The sequence below is a fragment of the Uloborus diversus genome, chromosome 10 (assembly GCF_026930045.1).
Source record: "Uloborus diversus isolate 005 chromosome 10, Udiv.v.3.1, whole genome shotgun sequence".
Classification (NCBI taxonomy): Eukaryota; Metazoa; Arthropoda; class Arachnida; order Araneae; family Uloboridae; genus Uloborus; species Uloborus diversus.
In genome coordinates this window covers 95,141,849-95,165,783 of record NC_072740.1, presented here as the reverse complement: position 1 = coordinate 95,165,783, position 23,935 = coordinate 95,141,849, and the positions used below count along the sequence as shown (strand labels likewise).

General features: G+C 34.0%; 1 protein-coding gene across 1 annotated transcript; it reads right to left on the bottom strand.

Annotated features, from left to right (window-relative positions):
• Nucleotides 1–980: 980 nt before the first annotated feature.
• On the bottom strand, nt 981–1,755 carry LOC129231096 (protein sprouty-like). Its single transcript, XM_054865343.1, has one exon. The coding sequence runs from the start codon at nt 1,683–1,685 to the stop codon at nt 981–983; it is 705 nt and encodes a 234-aa protein (XP_054721318.1). The 5' UTR covers nt 1,686–1,755.
• Between the last annotated feature and the right edge of the window lie 22,180 nt (nt 1,756–23,935).

The following is a 23,935-nucleotide window of genomic DNA, read 5'->3' as shown; positions in this document are numbered from 1 at the left end:
AAATAAATTACATTTATATAACTTCAAATACCAAATTAAGTGATCAAATTAATTAAAAAAACAACGGATACAAGTAAAATCTATAAGAATTATTAAATAATTGCTTTAAATTTAAGCAATTGAATGCCTTACAACAGTAAACGGTTATGATACCGTTTCGACTTCGGTAGCAAAATAGTTTAAAATATTAAGATATTTGTTCTTAAGATAAAAATTGGTATGTATAGTTTTCTTTCTCTTTTTTTACGAGTAAGAAACTTTTCCTAACCGATAAGCATTTGACGCTCAGACTACGCTTGCATTACGCTGAATTTCACTATCAAGACCGATTTCGTTAACATCACTGTATAATTCAAATAATACGCGCGTTCAAAGTAAAACTACTAACTTAAAACTTTTTTTGTACCCATAATTGGATAAAAATTAAGAGAAACTATTTTTATAACAATAGGTATGGACATCATTTTGGCTTTACGTAAACTTAACATTTACGTGTTTTGGCTTATTCATTTTATTAATATAAAAAAGCGCAACCTAAACTTAACTCACAAGCCGTGACCTACGAGTAATATTTTAACATAAGCACACATTCCGTATGAAAAAGAGTATTGACGTTCAGATGACTATACAACTGAAAGGTGCTTATGAAGCCAGCTGCTTTAGGGTTAGGGTATTGAGTATTTAGTGTTTAGGGGTAGATCGTATTTAGAAGGCGATCTACTCCAGACTCGACACATAAAATAAGCTATGAAATGTTCTATAAGCAAATGAGAAGAGATTTGCAAAAATTTGTCTGCTTACTGTCTGGTGTTGTTCTCTATTGTCTTTTCCATCCGAGAGGTGTGGACTCACAAGCACTGAAAGAAAATGAATTTCCACATGCGTTTGAAAAAATGCACACGAACAAGAACGACACCGGTTCCCTTTTTGCGAGGCAAAACTCTTTGGTAGCAAGCTGTGGTGCTTAGAAAAAATAGAATTCAACAGTCCGAGTTGGAATCGAGCAGTCTTTTCTCCGGGGTCTGCTCAGTCCTGTGTTGCGGGGCCGCGCACCGACAGCCGTGGCCTGTGCACTTGGAATAGCAGGCCTCGCCGGCCTTGAGGCATCCGCGCAGGGGCCAGTAGCAGCACAGGCAAGGCAGAGGCAGGGCTAGCAGGCCTAGGCAGCCCCACCTGAGCAGGCGCTTGTGGGGCGCACAGGAGCACGGTTGGTCGGCGCACGAGACGTCAGAGTCCATTTCTGAATCCTTAGCGTAGTGATAGAAGAGCCCGCGCACGCAGCACATGCACGAACAGTAATCCACGACGTTGGCGGCCGAGCACAGGCACTTGTCGTGGCATATCCAGCGGGCCGGAAGGGCCCGGGGCCCTCGACAGGCTTCGCATTTGCAACGGTGGCACTGGCGACAGATGATAGAGTCTCCGTGTCCGGCAGGGTCCGGCAACGCAAGAGACGCCGCCGACTTCGCGGGTTTGGCGGCAAGGGTCGGCTGGGTAGTAACGGCGCTGCGGGCCGCATCCTTCTTCAAACGGGCTTTGGCTGCGGGCTGCTGCGGCAATTGCGGCCGCAGCGGCGTCTCAATGTACTCGTTAAGTCTTCTCGCAGCCCCAGGCCTCGGCTGAGCAAGAGTTATGAAATCGTGCTCGCCGACCACAATATTGTCAGCTCCGCCATCTTGTTCCATGTAGCTAAGGACGATGCGGCGGTCTTCCGTTTTGCAGCACTGCAGTTCAACTGCTGCTTGCCTTTTTCACATGGCCAACTCCAGCCATCCACAGGCCAGGAGCGAACTGCCTCCTATACAGGCCGCTAATCCAGCATCGTCGTCCACAAAAACCCGATCAGATTTCCCGACACTTAGCAGCAAGTCGAAATCCATGCGACGATCGCGGAGCACAAACGAAAGCGTACTCACACCTCGCGAGGAACACACTCAAATGCCACGGCTCCGCAGCGCCCCTACCAGCTTACGAGTTGCTCCTCAGAATCGACCAACGGGAAGCCGCCGTGACTGCTGACGTTTTTATGAATGGATAGCTCTGAATGAAACGCGCAGCCCCAACCTCATTAATATAAACGTAAAAGAAAAAACGCTCTTTTTTACTCCATTTTAATAAGCCGACCCATCCGGGTTTCTGATAAAATAAATCGACCACAAAAAACCGCGCTTTCGTCACATTTTTTAACAACCGGGATGAATCTCACTTCAAATATTTTTTTCCCTCCCAATTTTACTTTATATGTGTGTATAATTCCGATTCTAAAGTAAATTCGCGATCGAACTTGCCGCACGACATCTAGTGGCCTAGAATTGAATCAGTACGAAACTATTTTTGGTTTCATTTACAACTTGCGTTTTTCAGGTTGTCTTCAGATACAAATAGAACAATGAATCGGGGTTTTCGGGCGCGTTTCGCGTTATGACGAGTTGTGTCTGTCTCGCTATGAATGACATTTTCTGATCAAAAAATACGTGACATTGAGTAAATATTGAATTCGGGTGTAAAATATAAAATTATAAATTTATCCACGTTAGTTTTTCTTTACATTCGCCGTCTTCAGATAATGAATCGGGGTTTTCTGGATCGTTTCGCGTAGTTATGAGGGTTGGGTCTGCCTCAATAATACGCTAATGAATGACATTTTCTGATTAAAAAATGCGTGATATTCAGTAAATTTTGCATTCGAGTGTTAATTCCTAAATGTAAAATTTTTATCTTATCCAAGTCGGGTTTTTTTTTTTTTTTTTAAACAATAGCCACCTTTAGATACAAATAGAACAATGAACCGGGGAGAGGGGTGGGGGAGGAGCGTTTCGCGTAGTGGGGTTGCGTTAACGGTGGCGTCAACCAAGTTCTAAATGATATTTTCTGGTCAAAAAATTCATGATGTTTAGTAAATTTCGAATTTAGGCGTCAAATTTAATTTTATCCACCTCATTTTTTTTAGGTATTAAAATTGTCGCCGCCCGTAGATACTCATAAGACAATGAATATGAGCATTTTTCGTTGTATGAGGCTTGCGTCTATCTCGCTATGAATGACAATTTCTGCACAAAAAAAAACGCGTAATGTTGAATAAATTTCTAATTTGAGAGCTAAATATAAATTTTTATTTTTCATCCAAGTTAGTTTTTATTCTTTCTTTAGACGCCTTTCGCTATACCAACTCATACACGCGTTATGTGTTTTTTCCCCCTCCCCCCCAGTTTCATCATCACAAATAGATCGAAAATTTTGATAATTACAAGTTGAGAAAAGGGTAACATTAAAAATGAAAATTGAAGTCATTTTCTTTTCGCAAAACACTAAGAGTTGCAGTTAGTTTTAATAATGCAGGAAAATTGCTCTTGATTCTCAAGCAAAAATTAAAAAAAAAAAAAAAAAAAAAATCGCCAATCGGCTAGAGAGGACTCGCATCCTTGGAGTTTGAGAATGAATAGGAGTACAATAGAGTCGGGCAGACTCGGCCTAATGTGAACCGAAAGGAGGCCGAGTTAGCGAAAATGTCGTGTAGGCACTAAAAAACATTTACGGCTAACAAACAAATCGGTAGAGGCGCTAAAAAAAAAAAACAATTACGAGCGTTTCCTCAGAAAATACAGTATTATACTTGTATGCATTTTTTTGCTTGAGAATACAACAGAAAATAAGCTGCCCAAATCTTAAAACACTTTTTTGAACACATACACTTCTCCCCTTGTACTAGAACAGTTTGAAACATACACTCTCGAAAAACTTTTCAGAACGTTTCTGACGAAACTAAAATAGTTCAGCACACTTTCTAAAGCATTTTCGAACACTTTTTGGGAACACATTTGAGAACTTTTTTGACCTAAATACTATTACCTTTTCTAAAACAATCTGTGGTACACTTCTTTACACATTTACAGATCACACATCTTTTACACGCATATATTACCAAAGATATACTTCCCTTATCTATATTCTTTGGTATTACTAGCTAGTGCAATACGTACACCGTAAAAGTCGAAGTGATATTCTCAACCACCGACCATCATATGGATGGATCACTTGCCAAATCGACTAACTCCATAAAACAAAAAGTAGAGAAAAATTATGAAGATGGTGTTATCCACAGGAGTATATAGGCCCTCGTGTAACATTTTCTGCCATCACATGATCAGAAATGTACTGAACCAAAACTTTAATATAAATTCACATGCGCAGCATCACTATTAAAGCAGAAATGAGGTTTTTTTTTTTAAAGTGGAGTTAATCGATTGGGCAATTAAGGCACCCATATGACCTTTGACCTAGAGCCCCTTGAAAATGACAGGCTGACTTATCCGACATTTTGGTTCCAAGACAAGATTGGATCCAACCTCGTTCCTAGTATTTATAAATACGTAATAATATTCGTTGGTTGCTATGTCGTAAAACAATTGATGTTGAGTAAAATGTCATTAATGGTGAATCTAGAAAGATTACTTAAATCACAAATTCAACAAAAATGTATCGGGAAATGTTTACTGTAACAAACCTCATTTTCACACCTTATTAGTTTTTAATTTGTATCAGTTAAATCGTCTTCATCTACATAATAAAATAAGCAAACATCAATCAGGCAACACATCTAAAGCTTGGGCACCAGTTTTCTGCAATAAGGCTCTTGTACAAGTACTATTTTTTTCGCCATACAATTTTGGAACAAAAATGTCATCCGTACTTTAATCTGGAAAGGGCCGAGGCCATCATTAATAGCGGCACTCGTGACGTCGCCCAATCGTCACACATAGGAACACGTTTTGTTATAAGTATCATATTTAGGAGTCCTAATGACTGGTAGTTAAAGAAAGCTTTTTAACAGTAAACAAAAAGGAATATCTTAATTTTTTGACACGGATAGTCATCAAAAATAAAAGGGGAATAAAAACGTTCAAAAAACGTAATCAAAAATAAAAGGGGAATAAAAATGTTTTGTTTTCAATTTTTTTCAATAAAAAATTGAAATTTGGAACCCGATCTCTTCTCAAATGTGTCTTCAATATATTCTCAACTTTCTAAGAATTAACTAGAAGGTGGCAGAGAAGGAAGATTTTTGTACTATTTTGATTTTTAACCTAAATATTGTTTAAAAAAAATTAAATGTAGTATTTCAAATAATGTCATAACGAAATGTAGAAATATAATCTTTTTAAATTCCTTTTTTTTAATTAGGACAAGACACCTTATTTTCAAGTTCTTTCTTTCTTTATTTATTTATTTTTTACTTTTCTTTCAAATTTGAGCAATTAAAAAAAAAAAAGATATTAGATTCTACGAATTAAATTGTATTCCTATTATGAGCCCCGTCTACAGGTGGATTTGCTTCGAGCAAACTTCAGCAGAAAGATCTTCTGATATAGGAAATATTCAAGAAAGGAATTTTTTTTATTCTGTTGGGAAAATATTATTTCCAAATACACATTATTAAATTTCAATTTATATTAAAGTTTGACATTTCGTACTCCACCCTCGGAATTATGGGCGAAATATAAATTAGTGTTTACTCATAAAACTTCAAAAATTTATTCTATACCTGTCCCAGCCAAGAGCTCTAGAATTGCCCTTGGCCTAGCGTGCAATGACTCGACTTTATAATCTTGATGTATCTTGACGGTTAAAATCTCCGCCTTATTTTTAACTATCAAACGTATTTCACTTCTCTTCAAGGTCCTTTCATTTCTGAAATATAAGTTATTTATCATTTTCAAACATCTAGCTTAGAGCTCGATGGCTGCATTCGTAACTGACCAGACATAAAACGTTTAATTTGAAAGGAAGTCAAATTAAGTTCACGTCCATGAAACCGGATTCTAGTTTTGGGTGAAAAAACTCAAAAACTTTTCAATTCTAAAACCTTTTCCATACATTTCATATATGCTTAGAAATCAAATGACGGTTGGGGTAGAGCCTTAGGTTGGGGGTTGTCTACAAATGACGTCACGCATTGGGGTTGGGGAGCTGACTTATCCGACATTTTGCTTTCAAAATTGTCGGGCGAAAAAAAACAATTGTATTTGTACAAAAGCCTTATTGCAGAAACCTGGTGTCCAAGCTTCAGATATATTCGTTGATTAATGTTTGATTATTTTATTCTGTAGATGAAGACGATTTAATTGATACAAATTAAAAACAAATAAGGTGTGAAAAGGAGGTTTATTACAGTAAACATTTCCCGATACATTTTTGTTGAATTTGTGAACTAAGTTATCTTTCTAGATTCACAGTAAGTGACATTTTACTCAACTTATCATCAATTGTTTTACAACATAGCAACCAGCGAATATTATAACGCATTTATAAATACTAGAAACGAGGTTGGATCCAATTTTGTCTAGGAACCAAAATGTCGGACAAGTCAGCCTGTCCTTTTCAGGGGGCTGTTGAAAGAGTAATAAAAAAGTGACAGCTTGGGACCGGGATGTGAGTTTATTAAGAAATTTATTATAATAACGCTATTGATGCTATCCGTACGTTTTTACATTGGTCTTGGCGATATAAATCGGGGATTGAGCTGGTTTTGTAGTTATCTGGTCTAGAGAAGGAATAAAAAAGTATCAATTTATATAAAGACTAGCTGACCCAGCCACGCGTTGCTGTGGCAAAGAAGTTGGACTAAAATAAACTTTTACTCAACAATACAAAAAAAAGCTTAGCACCTTTCTGATTTATTAAGGAACTTCTATAAGCAGTAATGCAAACATAGCCAAAGCTTAGCCAGAACTGCAAGAAAGTATCGAAACTTTTTACTCAGTAACGTTTCGGATTTTTTTTTTTTTTTTTTTTACAGTGCAGGCTGAAGAAAGTACTTATTGAATTCAGTAAGTACGAACTAAATTTTCTATGGAAAAGCACGATACTTATACGCTTAGTAAATTTTGTAAGTATGACTTCCGCAAAAAAATAAAAAATAACTTGAAAGTGATAGTAAATATCGAAACTGATTGTAAAATAACCGAATGTAGAAACTAAGCGTAAACCACCATACTTTTAGATTCTACACTACCTTTTATTCACCTCAGCTTTCTCTATAGTTTGTAATCAATAACTTCTTTACAAAATACACTAACTAAATTAAAAACATATAAAAATTAAATTTTTTCAATGAAGTAGATAACATTGACTTCAAACTATTGTTTCTATTATTTGAAAACTGAAAACTGTCTAAGCACTAAGTTGTGCACAATGTTCTTGCTTAACCAGTCTTTTGTTAATACGAAAAGTATGATAACTTTTCACATGTGAGTAGGCGATATGTGGTTGCCCATAAGAGAAATATTTATGTTTCAAGTCCAAACCGAAAGAAGACGTTGTTTGTTCTTGAAATCTATTTATGGTCCTTGCAAAAGCTAAACGAATCAAAAATTAAAGCCTTTTAAATGTTTTGAAAATTATGACGCTATTAATGGATTATGTGGCAACACAAACATTTCTTCTTTAAACTTTCTCGACAAAATTGTTGACTTTTGACGAAGAAACGTGTACTGTTGCGTAATTTAGGTAGGTTTAAATCGTGAAAAAGAATAAATTGTTGAGCCAATTTTCAACCGGAAATCGTGTAGTCGCAAACCTGGTGTATCCAGGGAATTTAAAAATTCAGTTGGAATGTTTACTGCTTTGTTTTCATCGACAACTGTATAGGCTTGTTCAGCATCAATGGGGAGCTTTTTTTTCCAGCCGTCAGTAATGGCTCATTATTCGCAATAATTGTAGCTAAGACAGCGTCATTGCTCTGTTGTTATACGCTGTGTAAATCAGTGTTAACTAAGTCGGTGGCCCAACTATCAAGTGACGGCATATCATAATAACTAAGTGGCAAATTTGAAATTAAAACGCAAAAACCTTCAGATAAAACTAAAGTTCATATTCATCTCTGGTGTAAAATCTGGATTTGGACATTTGTGTGTTTGTTAAACTTTATGAAATACGTCTTCAAACGTGAAAGTTATATAGTTTCTACTTAAAAAATAATGATTGTGTTGGATAGTATGCCATCAAAATTGTTTTAAACAGTTGACGAATGCTGTTTCTCCTTATGTCAAACCTGTATTAGAAAGTGTCAACTCCCAATGACTTTGTGCGACCAATAAATACAATTTGCGACATGCATCAGGATATGTATTTGACAGTCGACAATTGACGATCCACAAATATTCCTGTCTGTTCGGGAATGTTTACCGAAAACAAAACTGCTACAAAACCAGCCCGATTACAGAGGCAATTATGATTTTAAAAAAATTAAATTTATCTGGGAATAGACTCTCAATTAGTTCACTTTTCGTCTCAACGGCAATGTAGAAATTGTCTGGCTATTTGTTGTACTATATATTTTGATACAGTTCAATTTCACCGTTTCCAATACTCAGCAATTGCTTAGAAAATACTTTTGCGATTAGATTATTTTGCGTTTATACACGCATGTTCATGGCCAATCGCATTATCTCGACATTACGCTATAAAAACGATTGTTTTAAACATGCGTTGATTTCATTGGAATAACTGGTAATGTCTGCCGGAAGTCCCCAGACAGTATTCATATGATTTCGCCTAAAAGTTTATCGTTGCCGTTCAAATCTTTCACAATCCTAGGATGTGCTTCGAATGAATGCTTTTACTCATGAGCCATAGTACACTTATCCCAAATTATAATTTCACTCTCTTGCAACACTACAGCCATACCACGTTTTTTTTTCTTTTCTTTTATGTTACACATTGCGTTTTGTTTGTTATGAATATCTAATAAGCAACTTTAAAGCTGAATGTGCTGCTCGTCTACCATCTAAAAAAAGTAGCAGCAATGCCTGACGATGCAATTGTCGCTGCAATTTTCTGTTGCGAAAGTTTCTCTGCAAGAATTAATGATATTAAAACTTTCTTGAGGAACAAAATGAAGAAAATACTTGTTTTCCGCTTAAATTCATTAACCTTCCTGAAATTAACCTGGAATCTTTTTGAAGAATTCAGTAGTCTTCTTGGTTAAAGGCAGTTATGATTCTGGCACCTTCAGAGAAGCCTAACGGAGGTTTAATATAATAGCCTGGAACCTTCCTGCTTTTCTAAGAAGGCTGTCAAAGCATTAATACACACATTGCCAACGCGAAGACATACTCTCAAGCAATTATCTCGAATGCAACTCTTGCAAAGCTTCGTGATCCAGATATCTTTTTTCTCACTCATTGGGTTTTGAGTCAATCTGGACGAACCGTAATTGCTCCGAAACCGATACACCTATTAAATAAGTTTAGTTAATCTTGATACTGGTGGAGAAAAATACTTTTCACAACGGTGTGAAATCTGCAATTTGTAGCAATTCAAGGAAACGTTTTGAAAAAATAGTTGATTTTCTCAGGAAGTAAATAATAACCTGTAATATCCCGAAACGTTATATGGAAATTCTAAGCAGCATTTCTGAGTTTTTATTGTCATGGTGTTTTTAGCAGTAAGTCATACGATGTTAGAGTTATATCGATTAATTAACTTACACCGACATCTATTAAGAATTTTTAGAACTAAACAATTAATTCACACTATTATTGCATAATTAATATGAAATTTGCAATAAAAAATTATAAAAACTATCCTATCTTTTAAGTTGGACCAAATGACACATAGATATGAAATTTTGAGAAAAATCGATTGAGTAGTTTCGGAGTTTACCCCGAACAAACATCGTGACAAGAGGTTTTTATATATATAGATAAACTACTTTTGAAAAATCGTGGATTGGTTTTGATACTAAGCCCCTCAAGTGCAGGATCATACATTTTGGTTAAAATCAGAACATTTAAAAACGGCCTGCTAAACATTTATGTTTATATTTTTTCATCTTATATCATTTTTAAAAGATAAAAAAAGTTATTCATTTTGGTGATCTTGTTTTTGTATTTTCATTGATTTTCCTTTGTAACGGGATTCATCGAAGCATATCAAAATTTAAATACATAGTTGAAAGTTTAAATTCAAAAAGTGTTAATTCAACCTATTTGTGAGTATTTTGTGTTCATAATGAAAATATAAGATTGAAAGCAATTTATGAGGTGTTTAGCATCAAAACAGATAAATCCATCATTTTAAAAACTTTACAGGCGTTTAAAAAAAAAAAAATACCTTTCCCGTTCTGCCCACTTCATTTTTCCAAAGAAATTAGCAATTTTCTTTGGAATAGTCGTTGGTGTAAGACTTCATTTTTTAAATAAACAGTATCTGTTCAATTTGTAACAGGTAAAAATAATTTGGATTGGGCTGGTTTTGAAATAAATTGACCCTTTTTTTTCTTTCATTTTCCTTTCACATTCTAACTAAATTACTGTGGTATATCTATTTCATATCCAGGATTAGCTAGCCTCTGACTTTCCAAATATTTCTTTGTTCAGCTTGTCTGACGATTCGGTAAAATTTTCATCATTCAGCAAATTTCGGAGTTCTGTCCTGAAAAAATATCATCATTCGGCGAAATTTGTAGCCTGCGTTGTTGCAGGGGAAACTCATAATAAAGAAGCTGACTATATCTTCACATTGGTGTCAAAAATTATTTTCCACACTGATGAGGAGTTTTAAGTTAGGAAATATCTCGCAAATATACTTGTTTTTCACAGGAAACTGATGCAAACCGGTGAAATCCCGTAACGTTACCCGGAAATAATCTTAGGCGTTTTAGAATTTTTTTACAGTGTAATGAAAACGAAACTGTCATTAATTAAACTGCATTGCTTTGGAAAAATGGCCTGTCGAGAGATTTAAAAAATGAATGCTTGATATTAAAATAACAATAGAATAAATATCTATACAAAACATATCGCACCCCGGCATGGAAAGTGACATAATTCAAAACTTGAAAAAAAAAAAAAAAAAAATAATAATAAAACTAACTGTTGATTTAAAATCTAAATTTAATGCTCTTTCCTCCCACAAAATTCGCACAAAGATAGCTCACATAACTGGCGTAAAATCGATATAATCAATTTTAACATAGCATTAAAATTTCATAATTTAGAAAAAAAAATAGAACTTAAAATTATGCCTTATTAATTAAGACAACAAAAGCTAACCAGTAAACTTCACGTCAAAAATGGTTTGTTGATACTAAATCGCTTAAAATTGCTATTATGTAAAACCTTGATTTTTCGCAATTGCTGTTTTTTTTTTTTTTTTTTTTTTTTTTTTTTTTGAGTTACGTCACATCTCTAGCCGGGCGCGATATTGTGCGAATGAAAAATATTCGCGAATTTTCTGTTCCGGTACTATTGTGCGTTAATTTACGTCATTTATGAATATTTGGACAATCCAGGACTGGATTGTGTGAGAAGAAAATAAATATCTGTTTCTAAATTGGTGCACTGATGGGCTACAATACCTTTCATTAAATATTACATTTTTTAAGTCTCTTATATAATACTGCAATTGCGTGCATTTCTCACTGCATAGATAAAATTCATTTTCTCATGATTACATGATGCACTATGGTAGAATTTTTTAACTATTGCGATTCAATAGCAGGGGAGCCCCGATTGAAGGTCACGGGAGGTCACTGTGACCTTCCGACCATTTCCTTATTTTGAAAATTTTGTTTGACGATTAGGCAAAATTATCATCGTTCGACAAAATTTGACGATTCGGCGAAATTTGGAGTTCTATTTGGCAAATTGAGAGTTTCCGCCCATCCAAAAATTTAGCTTTGGCGCCCCTGTTCATTAATATTCTTTTATATGATACTAGAGGCCTGTCGCGACCTAGTTCGGGTTAAAAAAACAAAACTATGTATCTTAAATAAATATTATAAAGGTAATATTTAATTTGAAAATTTATCGTAAGCAATATTTTTTGCTTTCACTTTTATGAGGTTTGAAACAAATTGATTTACCTCATTTCCAGATCAAGAGAGACCAACATATAATTCCCACTGAACAATACAATCTTCCCGTATGTAACGTTGCACTACGTATCGTATACATGTACGTTTGATGATGGTAATGGCATAAGAAATTTATTTTCATTGGATATTGCAATCGTTTAAATTGGAAAAGAAAATATACGGGGACCATGATGGGGATGCAAGGAATATAAGCCAAATGATCTGCTGCTGGTGCAGTAAGAACAATACTCAAAATCATATTATTCCGTAACTAGTCGACCCGTGCGGAACTCCGCACTGTGCTTCTAATCGTTTCATAAGGCATTTCGCTCTTTAAGAATTTCAAACGAAGAACATTATGACGAAGAACCGAAAAAAAAGTAAGCGCAGAAGAGAAGGCATGTAATTTAAAGACATCAGTAACAAAACCTCGTTAAATACAACGTTGTGATAATTTGATCAGAGATCCCCTTTTAATCGTACATATTTTCAATGCAAACATAAATGTCATTAAAAGTGTGGCTGAGTGGTGACTCGTGAAAAAGCAATAATTGTGCATGTGAAAAAACAGGTTGTGGCAAATACAGTCCTGCACATGTCAGCATCTGACGGGAAAAAAGAAACATTAAAGAGATATTTATTGGCACGTATTCGAATTGGCGCCATTCTGACTAACAACCCGACACCCCAACAAACCTAGCAATTGCGCCTTCCTTTTCGAAAGCTATTCATTGAAGGAATGCGTAGTAAAAAACAGCAAAAAAGCTTTTTGCCAAAAAAAAAAAAAAAAAATAATAATAATAATAAGATCATGCATCTGTGTTTTGTCATTAACCAGCATGATACGATTTAAAATTATTCGCAAAGCATGGAATTTGATTAAAGAATGACGAAGATCTCACGTAGCGATTGAAACAAACATTCTAGAGAAGTAATAAATTTGATTGAAAATAAGTGTTTTTATCTTTGAGTATTGAACTATTTCACATAGAAGGTTGCTTTAACCGTTACGGCTTAAATGCCCTCACATGTTTCTCTTTTAATCGAACACTTAAAATTCAAAACAAAAACCAGTTGAACTGAGTCCGTTCTTAAGTGTAATTTTTCGAACGCAGACAAAATGTATTTTTTTTTTCAGCAGAAAGCAGAGGAGTAGAAAATAATTTCTTGCTAATGAAGTTGATAATACTTTTAATGCTTTATATCGTATTCGCGCGAATAAAAAATTAAAGGTTTACTGCGTGAAACTCGTTGTTTTAATCGGGCGTAGTATTTTTTCATTTGTACAAAAGGTCGAACACTGCTATTAGAAACATCTACATTTTAGCATACAATAAAAATGTTTTTCTGCACAAAAAGGATTTCTTTAGGTAAATCTAATACTTTTTTATGCTTACATTATGTTCAGTGGTCTGGATGTAGTCAAAGAACACAGTTCGATTAACAATCAACTTATCCGAATGATAACTGTAGCGTGCATAAAGGAGTCGAAACACCAAGTAGCATTCCCACTGCATTTATTTTATTAGGTGTGTATGTTATGAGCACATGTAATGCGTAATACTAATATAAATTTGATATTATGTCGGACAGCCCAAGCTTGCCCGAAGTTCAGATAGTTTATAGCCGAACGCTTTACCGAAAAAAACTTATCAATTAAACCGAACAACTAAGTCCAGTGCTGTTAAGCTTTATTAAAATATAAACACACACACAGGCTTTTTTTTTTTTTTTTTTGCCGAAAGCGACGTAAAAAATTTAAAACTGCATTAGAACTTTGCTTTAAAAAATGCATAAGAGCTACAGGCAGCATCAAGGTTTTGAAACAGCAAGAGGCGATTTCGAAAACTTGAATTTTCGACCGTAAGTCTTTTTTTCGTCATTGGCCAGCCTGATAAGTTTTAAAATGAGAGGGGACTAATATATAAGATAAGATATTGAAGAAAAATGTTTTTATTTCTGAAAATTTTTACAATTTGTTATCGCAGGCTGCTTAAACCGTTATAACTTAGATGGCAGCACGTGTTCATCATTTAACAGCACGGTTAAAATACAAAATAAATTGAACTATGCTTTCGAATGTAGTAAAAATGTGATAAAATATTTGTTTTTTAGCAAAAAGAAGAAAAAATATATATTTTACCCTTCAAATTGAGGTAGTATTTTATTTATTTGTACAAAGAGTCAAAAACTCATTAGAAGAATATATATTTCAATATACGATTTATTATTTTTTTTCTGAACAAAAAACAATTCTATTGTAGTCTGAAATCTTAAACCTGTTACTTATATTTTCGCTTACATTATGCTTTAATTTTCTTTCCAGAGCCAAAGCTTCAAAAAAAAAAAAAAAAAAAAAAAAAAAAAAAAAAAAAAAAAAAAAAAAAAACACGTGCAATTTCGAAGTAATTTAGCATAAAATTACTGAATGTTTTCATATCAGCAAGGAGCATTTCCTTCTCATTTATTCTATTCCCTCACAGTTGTTATTCATTTAATTCAGTGTTCATGTAATGCGCGATATTTCTAATATTTTTGTTGCAGATTGTTCGGACGTGGGCCCGAACACGTAATCTCCTGGTTACGAAGAGAACGCTCTGCCGATCAAGCTACTCAGCTCTGTCGGTCATAGCGCAAATTAAAGTTATAAGTTTGACCGAAAACCTCATTCTGGTTCTTTAAAACAGGTTTTTCGGCTAAAAGAAATAATTTTCAGACCTTGGGTCTATTTTTCGTCAGTAGCCAGCACCATAAGCTATAAAATAAGCCGTAAATCAAAGAAATCGATCAAGAATTGAGGGAAATTTGGCGTAGAAACCAAAAACAGGCTACAGAAATAATATATAAGGATGACTTACATTGGGGTTGAATTCTATTGAAGATATTAGACAAATTGAAGTTGCGCAATAAAATTATTAGGATATCGCCTTTGATTTTAGAAGTATGAAGAGAAGTAGAGAGGAGTACCCTATACAGTAAAACCCGTGAAGTTGACCATCACCCTTGTAAGTTGACCACCTGTCTAAGTTGATCGCTTTTTTCAAGCACGGAATTAGCTCTTATCATATAAATCAACCTCTATAAGTTGACCACTAAAGAAGTGCACCGCAGGTGGTCAACTTACACAGGTTTCACTATATATTAAAGAAATTCTTCCAATTTCCCGTCTTATCTTGTAAAATATACGGAGTCTTTCTGTTGGATATATTCAAAGTAGCTTAAATGTGAAATGGTCAGTTTTTATGACGTTCCGTAAAAAAACATCGCAGAAGCCTGTGGTTGTTTTTTGATAGTGTTGATTTTTTTTTTTTTTTTTTTTTCCGGTTCCACCGGCCACCGGGTATGCCGATCAACATTAATTTACGTTCCTGGTTTTCATGTACCCATCATGTTTCAATAGAATTTTTTCGTTGATGTTCTGCGGCAGAGGAAAACACAAGTTTCCTGTTGAGTGTCCGCTTCATTCACAAGTTTTGCCTTTAATTTTTATATCGCTTGACATTGAACGACGATCAAAGTATTTCTGCTGAAGCTCTTCTTGCAATATGTCGTCAAAGAGATTTTTTTTTAAATGTCTGTCATAAAGCAATAGGGTTTAAAAGTTGACATAAAAGTTAAAATAGTTGTAAACAATTATCTGAGTTTAGAAGCGAAGTCAGAAAGTTACATGTATAAACTAAGATTATTTTCCAAGATATGTCGCCGTCTATAAGACCGAGTTCTTTTTATGCTGCTTGATAGATTGGCAGGATCGTTAACTGTTAATCGACTTTTGTAAATATGTAGGACCACAAAAATATTTCAAATAAATTCTTATGTGACCGAATTCTTATTAGCTGTTAGAACGAATATTGTATATTCTACTAACAGGTGAGTCCTTTTCAAGCTCGGGATGCCTTTTAAAATGTTGTACTCGTTCAAATCGGAAAACTTGCTTCTTTTATATATATATATATATGCCGCCTTTTTTTTTTTTTTGAAATTTCCTTCTGATAGGATATTTGTGAGCTGTATTAGTTTATTATGCCGTTTTTAAATGCTTAAATACGGTAATCATGAAGACTAGTTTCGCAAAAAAAATTTTATTTATTTTTTTCTCTTCATAGACAAATTCTTTCCTATCCACTGTTTTTGTTCGTTCTTGTTTTAACTTTTAACTTTGAAAGTACGGTAATTGTGTGCAATTACTCTTTCAGTTAATAATTTTCTAAACTAAATGTACTTAATTGAATGCATGCAAAATTACAACTTTTATAAAAACACGGATTATTATTATCTATCTACACTACTTGAATTCAAAAACTGGTTTTCGAGAAGCAAATCGCATTTATATTTCATTTAATTAAATTTTGAAGCGTGAACATCGTGTGAATCTTAACGGTTTTCGATGTCCTAGGCTAATAGAATGCGACAAACCAGATCTTCTTTAGACTCAAATACAGGAAAAAGTTTCGGCGGTTCTCCGGCTGGCATCGAGATATTTTATATTTCACATGTGCACATCCCTCAGTTTAAAGGAGAACCTTCAACCTTTTTATCATGGCAGAGTCAGAGCAATCGCGGCTCGTTTTTACGTATATAAGAGCAAAACAGTACGAAATATAAACTGGTAGCGAAGAGAACTTATTAGTTAAAAAAAAAAATAGTATGAAGACGTATATGCATAACTTATCGCCTATATCACTCAGTAAGAATGCACCTTTCACATAGTGAAGGAATTTTTCAAATGGGTGCAGTGCAGTGGTTACGGAGATTACGTCGAACATATAAACACATAAAAATCCGCTCTCTCTCTTTATAATATTAGTATACATTTAGTACGAATAAAAAAGGTATTTAGTATGAATGGAAAAGATAGACAGAAATTTATACAAAATTGTAACTTTTTAGGAGATCTTAGTCGCAATCCTTGGTTGCAAAAACTTGAACTTGTTAAATATAAATTTAGTTTTTCATCCTTACCTTTACCTTCGTATTTACATGCAAATTTGAAATCATCATCGACAATGATAAACACCACTGTAACGAAGTGAAACATAATTTTGAACACGTTAAAAACCAATAGAAGCATGTTATAGAATTCAGAAGAGCCGGATCTGACTTTGGAAAACTGCATCGCTCACTCCAATTGTTGAGTGAGCGCACTAGAAAGGTACACAAATGAAATTGAACTGTAGCGCACGAGCAGTTTTTACTTATTTATTCAACCCACGTTACAAATCGTACTGGTGGTTAGGGATTTGTGATATAATAAAATTCATAAAAGATTGACCAACAACATTCATGCAAAATTATAACTTTTAGGAGTACGGAGTAATCACTTAGGTGAGATCCATAAAGGCAAAAGCTTGAATTGATCGGAAACAGAGTTTGTTTTCTGTCATTGCCTTAATCTTCGTTTTCACATACAAATTAACTAAATTATCTCACCGACAGCAGTGAATTAATGTACGAGTAGAGAAAGAAGATTTTGAAAATTTTAACATTTTAAGAACTTTTGCGGAATTTGTTATGAAACTCTTGATTATTGTGCCTGATTTTTAAATGACATCGCTCACTTCGACTGTTGAGTGAGCGCACTAGATTGGAAGCGAAATTCAATTTCAGTCGTTCGTATAGAAGTAGTTTCAATTATTTATTTAACTCAAGTCACAAATCATTCCGGTGGCTACTGTTTAATAGTTTTAGTTTACTTAAATTGATTACTAATTGAATGCTTTAAATTGAATGCAACTGTTACTATTGTTTCTTATCGTACTTTTACTAATTTTGATCAAATAACAAAACGAGCGTCATATTAAATTTCTGATTGCTGAGCTTATGATCCTTTTAACCCGATGTAAGGAAAATTTCAACTAAAATCGCAAGGAAAGTCCCATGTGATGGAAGTGATGTCACAGATTGGCAAGCATTTTACGATAACTTAATGATCAGTTGTTGTCGTGTGCCAGCTAGGCAGACAATTTGGGGTGCGCTGCTTCACTTCTCCAACTGTACCGTAATTTGGTGTGAAGTCCGATTTCCACAGTACGCACATGCCATAAAAACAATTTTATAGGGTAGGAAACCATTCACAGCATAACAACACATTCACACAAAGAAATGACAAAGACAGAAGAGAAAAAGTACATCGGGATTCGAACCCGGAACATCCCCATCGCAGTCAGTCTTCTCTGACCACAAGACAAGGTAGCCAGCAGATGATCAACCGAAAGTCGAAATGATCTGCCGCGGCATACATGACTCGCGTACATGAGTATACATGAAATGATAATCTTGCTTTTCGTTTATTTCACAAAAATAAAATTGTTTACTCTTATTTATGCTAACCAACTAATCGTCGTAGGTGGAAATTTTCAATGCTGGTTGAAATTGTTCAGATTTATTATAAAATAATCTTGAATTTTTTCCCCCGGTTCACGCCATGCGAGTACCGCTGGTAAATAAAAACTCCTAACGTTATTTTCTAGTGTATAGTTTTATGGAATTGTTCTCCTTATTTTAATGGAGTTATATTTCATTTCATTTATTTTGGACGCTTAATTTTCACCTTTTTGCTTTCTTTATTCTAGTACACTATACAGTTGGGTAGAGTTTGCGTATTTTTTATTCCTGGAAAAGCTTTTTTGTTTCTTTGATAAGTTTGTGTTTCAATGTCTAAAGTGAAAACATTGATTTTAAGTGTTCAGAAAGAAACAGTAGTGTTACTATTTTTTAAACATTTTCCTTACAATATTTATTTACTTTTGAAAATAAATTGTGTGCAATAAACTCAACGTTAAGAACAAGTGATGACGTCCTTTTTTTTGCAATCCGTGGAGCAAAGATGCATTAAATTAGGGAGCCAAAGGTGCTCTGGCCCCTCACAAATTAATTTAAAGCCTCTTTTTTTTGTGAATAAGGATGCCATTTCTAAGGAGGGAGCCAAAGGCCCTTGTCAAAATAAATTTAAAATCATTCATTGTGAAAAAGGATTTAATATTTCGAAACTTAAATTTGGAAATTTCTCATAATACCTGACCTGGGCCCTTCCTGAAATAAATGTCTATATACGCCCCTGATTTGGAGTAACGAAGCACTTGAAAATCATATATTTAGTGACGCCAATGTGATCGCTTCCGAGATACGTCTGAAGATATAGTAATTCAAATTCAAACCAACGAAAATGAAAACGAATAAAAAAGAAATTTGAGACTGAGCTACCCTCAACATACTCAACATCTTTTGATAAGCAGAAAAACTTGCAACTGTTTTTGAAACTAGGGATACAAATGACGATCAGAAAGAGACAAAAAGACAGTTCAAAGCTAATCAACCAACTTGTGAAATACTGTACTGAAATTTGAAATATAAAACAAGCAAAGCAAGAATGTATGAATATGTGTGATTTTTTTTTCACGAGTCCGTTTTTTACGAGCAGTCGGTTATAACGAGCAAGCAGAGGAGGACGGACTTTCTTTCCAAATGATGATAATTTGGCCGAATCGTCAGGAAAAATGTGCCGAATAAGGATATTTTTGGAAGGTCAAGTGACCTTCCGTTCCCATGACGTCTATTAGGGCCGTTTCTATGGCCACTTTCGATCCCGGAAAAAACCTGCTTTTCACCGCATTCCGGTTATTTGCGGGGTTTATGTGGAATCTTTCTACTCCTGCTAGCTTCTGGAGTGAAAGCGGTGTTTTTACCCAGAATGCATTACGCAAAACAAGTTCGCCTACTAGTCGCTAAGGATGCTGAGTAAAAATCGCTTTCTCTGGTATAGTGGGAGAACCTCTTTTTACAATATGGAAACGGGGAATTTTTCAATCGGTTTTTTGTGGAGCCAGAGTGGGGATTTACCGGGTCGAAAATGCGTTATGAACGCGGACGCATCTACGAGCAAGTATAGCGCTATAGTGGTCCTTTCGTTCTCGTTATTAGAAAGCTCGACTGTATTATAAAAACACATAATTGAAGTTTGAAAATAATAGTTTTATTGCCTATAACATGGTGCTTGTTCGTGAACTGCAAGTATTTTTTATGTAATACAATGCGATATGTGACCGGGGGGGGAGGAAGTAAGGTGACGCGTGACATTTTGTGACAGAGGGGGTGACAAAAATTTGTGACAAACGTTCAACTACATACGTTTGAGTAAATGCTTGAAATCATTTATGGCTAAGGGAAATCAAATTTAACTTATTTATTTCAAACTAGAGGTAGTTACCGAAGTTTACTGCGCCGCCTTTAGGGAATATAAAAACTTTAAATGTAGTTTATAAACATTTTTGAAATAGTATATGGCTATAGGGAAAAAATTGTAGCTTTTGGTTTCACCCTGCACGCAATTCTGAATGTACACTGATAGCTTTGCTGCACATTTAAGGACGAAGATACAAGTTATCATCCAATAATAAAACTCGCAAATTAAGTGGTGTATTTTAAGTTATAGATGTTAAGTTTTTTTTATTTTATTCGGGTTGCTTTAAGCTTTGCAACGTAAGCATTGCTCTTCGGTTAAAATAAATTTCATGAATAGTTAATACAAATTGCTTAAAAGTCGAAGATGTTTCGGATTCGCTTTATGAAATCAAACGTATTTGCAAAAAAAAAAAAAAAAAAAAAAACGCAGAGGAATGCGTCAAACTTAGTTACAAGCAAACTCAACTGCAGAAAGGAACTGTAACTGCAGAAAGGCAACTTCAACTTGAAGGATCATATCTTACTTTAACTAATGTCTATAAAATATTTTTCTTAGCCACAATAGATTTTAAATCATTGTATACATGTGCGAGCGTAAATATGTATTTGTATTGGAAGAAAAATTGCAGAGCTTTGGATTATCAAATAATCAAGATTGCTTATAGCTTGGCTAGCGTAAGTTCCGTTTATCTGCTTTGTGATTGGAAGCAAGCTGGTCATCCATTACCATTGTTTGAATGAGGAATATAATTCATGAAAGCTAAATTATTGAAGGAAAAACAAATCATATGTTTGGTAGTAAGCAATAGACATTTTTTGCCTTTTTTTTTCTTGAAAAAATGTTTCTTACTATTTTTTTTTCTTCTTTACCTTCCTATTTTTTCTTTGGAAATATCTTCTGGATTGGATTTTTCGTACGTGTCTTTATTTCAGTATTTTTTGGAATATTATTTAATATCAAACTCTTAGATGCGGACATTATGATTTATAAATATTTTTTCTTTAAATCCTATCTAACTTAAGAATTTCGTACATCAATATATTCAAATGAAATCATTATGATATGATTTTCATGTCACTTTATCTCTACTTAACAATAAATAGCTTCTTTTTTACTTCTACTCTATAACAGTATCTTTTCTTTAATATTACAGTCGTACAGTCAAAGTAAAAAATGAAAAATAAAACGTCTAAATCAAACATTTCCCTATTGTAGGTATTGAATCCAAAACGCGTTTCTTTAAACATCTCGAAAACTCAATTCTGGAGATAAAGCCGTTTACATGCCCATGGCAGTACCAACTTTCATAATGTTGCGATTTATTTGTGCTTTTCTTGTAGGATATTTAGCAGGAATAATACAAATGAAAATATGCAGTAAAATTTTTGCAAAATTAAAACTTTAAGGAGCACTGCAAAATCACCTAGCTGACGATCCTTAATTGCTAAACTTTAATTAGTCAGAAAATAAATTAAATTTTCTGTCACTGCTCTTACCTTCTTTTTTTTCATACAAATTAACTTTCTTATATCTGTCTATAATAAATACCACTTAAAGAAGCGGAACAAGCTTTTGAGTCATTGAGACTATCGAGAACTACCGTTAAAACAGCTTACCAAAATCGTACTAACCGCACTTAATTTTTACATTACTACGCTCCACTCAGATTGTTGAGCGCGCGTACTAGATAACTGCTGACCAGGATGTCACTCGTCATCGACTTGTCAAAAGCAGTGTTAGTTATTTATTTAACTCAAAATATAAAAGATACCGCTGGTTATGTGCTTTTGGTTAAGTTTTTCATGTATTACTGAATGTTTTAAACTAAGTTTCAAACCGTATAATTGTTTAGTATCGCACTTTTACTAATTTTAGTTAAATACGAAAAATGACCGCTAAATTTAATATATTATTTTTGAGGTTTTACTCCTTTTCTTCAGAACTGTTTAGTCCGAGTCCGAGTCCAAGTGAAGGGTCGGAGTCCGACTGATTTTGGGGCGAAGGAATCTTTTGTTTTTACCCTGCACGCAATTCTGAATATACACTGATGGCTTTGCTGTACATTTAAGAACGAAGATTTAAACAAGTTATCATCCAATAACAAGACTCGCAAATTAAGTGGTTTATTTTAAATTATAGATATAATTTTTTTTTATTTTAATATTTTTCACTTAAAATGGACCACAAACAGATGCTTTAAAAGAAAGAAGAGGACGAACAGTACTTGTTTGATTAAAACGAGTACCATTATGGCTTATGTTCATGCAGGAGACAGGATGGCTTTCAGTCCGATATAAACCTTACGAATTACAATTCGCTTTTATTAGCAAGCAAATTTGGAAAATGTATACATTAGATTTCTTAGCTTTAAAAGAAGGAAAGAGGAATAACTGTAAGTGTTTGATTAAAAGGAGTACCATTATGACTTATGTTTATGCAGGAGACAGAATGGCTTTCAGTCTGATATAAACCTTGCTAATCATAATTCACTTTTATTAGCAAAAAAATTTGGAAGATGTTTACAATTAGTGATTGCAATATACCAGGACACCGGTATACTAAATACTGGTACTTCGCGCAATTTTGCAATTTCGTAGTACCGGTATTTGCTGAGGTAAAATACCGGTATTTTCGGTATTAGCTAAAAATAATAAATAGTTTCAACTGAAGAATTTTCAATTACTCTTTTTAAATATACGTATACTATATTTTACATGTGCATTTCTTTTTGCATAACACAGAACCAAAATCAACCTATTGATGTAAAGATTTGGCTTCGAACGCACGAACTAATAGAATATCATAAAATAAAGGTAGCGGAAAGACTGCAAAGTGATAGTGTCATTACTAGATGGTGAGATGAATCGCATTTTCGTGCGCTTTGGATCACCATGTTTTTATTTTTTTCATTTCCCTGATCACTCACTTTCCCTCTTGTGAAAGTTAATTTCGAGTGTAATTTTCAGTGCATTTGTCCAATGAATAATTTACTCTAACCATCACTCGCAGTGATACTTTATGATTTTTTTTTTTTTTTTTTTTAGATATTTGTCTCAACTGCACTAAATTTTGGCAAAAACCTTTTTCTTATTAGCATAACAAATTGTAATTTGTAGTCACCAGTATTAGTTTGTTGTCCTGTTTCGCTATTTGGCTTTATACTTGGCAAGACAATATTAATTATAAAGTACCTTGAAAATGTGCATAGAGGTAAAGCATAATCAATTGAAACATATTTTATGATATTTACATAATTATAATTGTAAAGAATTTTGAAAAGAATGCGAAAACGAATAAGAGAAACTAACAAGATCGAATTTCGTCAAGTTTAGTGTAAATTTCAAACCAAAGGGCTGATAAAAATAAACGCAAAACTATTCTGCTCAAGAGAAAACGATGCTAATATTGAAAAATTATCGTCTCTCGGAAAAAACTACATCTAACTATGAATTTAAAAAAAAATAATAATACTACGCACAATGCAAAAGAAACGCACACACATATACAAAAGGATTTGTTCAAAAATAACAAGCAAGAGACCGAATTATGTTAAGATGAAGGACTTCCATACAACTAGAGGAGCTGTATCATGCATTGTTAACAGTACCACCGACCTGCGTGAATTCAGAAGGAGTATATTCAACTGTAGAAAACTTGAGCTTTAAAATGAGTTCCAGGCTTAGAAACAATTCAATAGATGCATCATGTTTTTTACTATTATTATTTTTTTAATTATGACATTTGTTCCTTCATTTTATATTTATTCACAGTAAGTTTTCATAAATAATACAATTTTTGTACAAAATTATGAACTGTGGCAACGAAACAATGTTTTCAAGCCTTTTTTAGAATACCGGTATTAATACCAGTTTTCCGGTATCATGTTTTAAAAATAC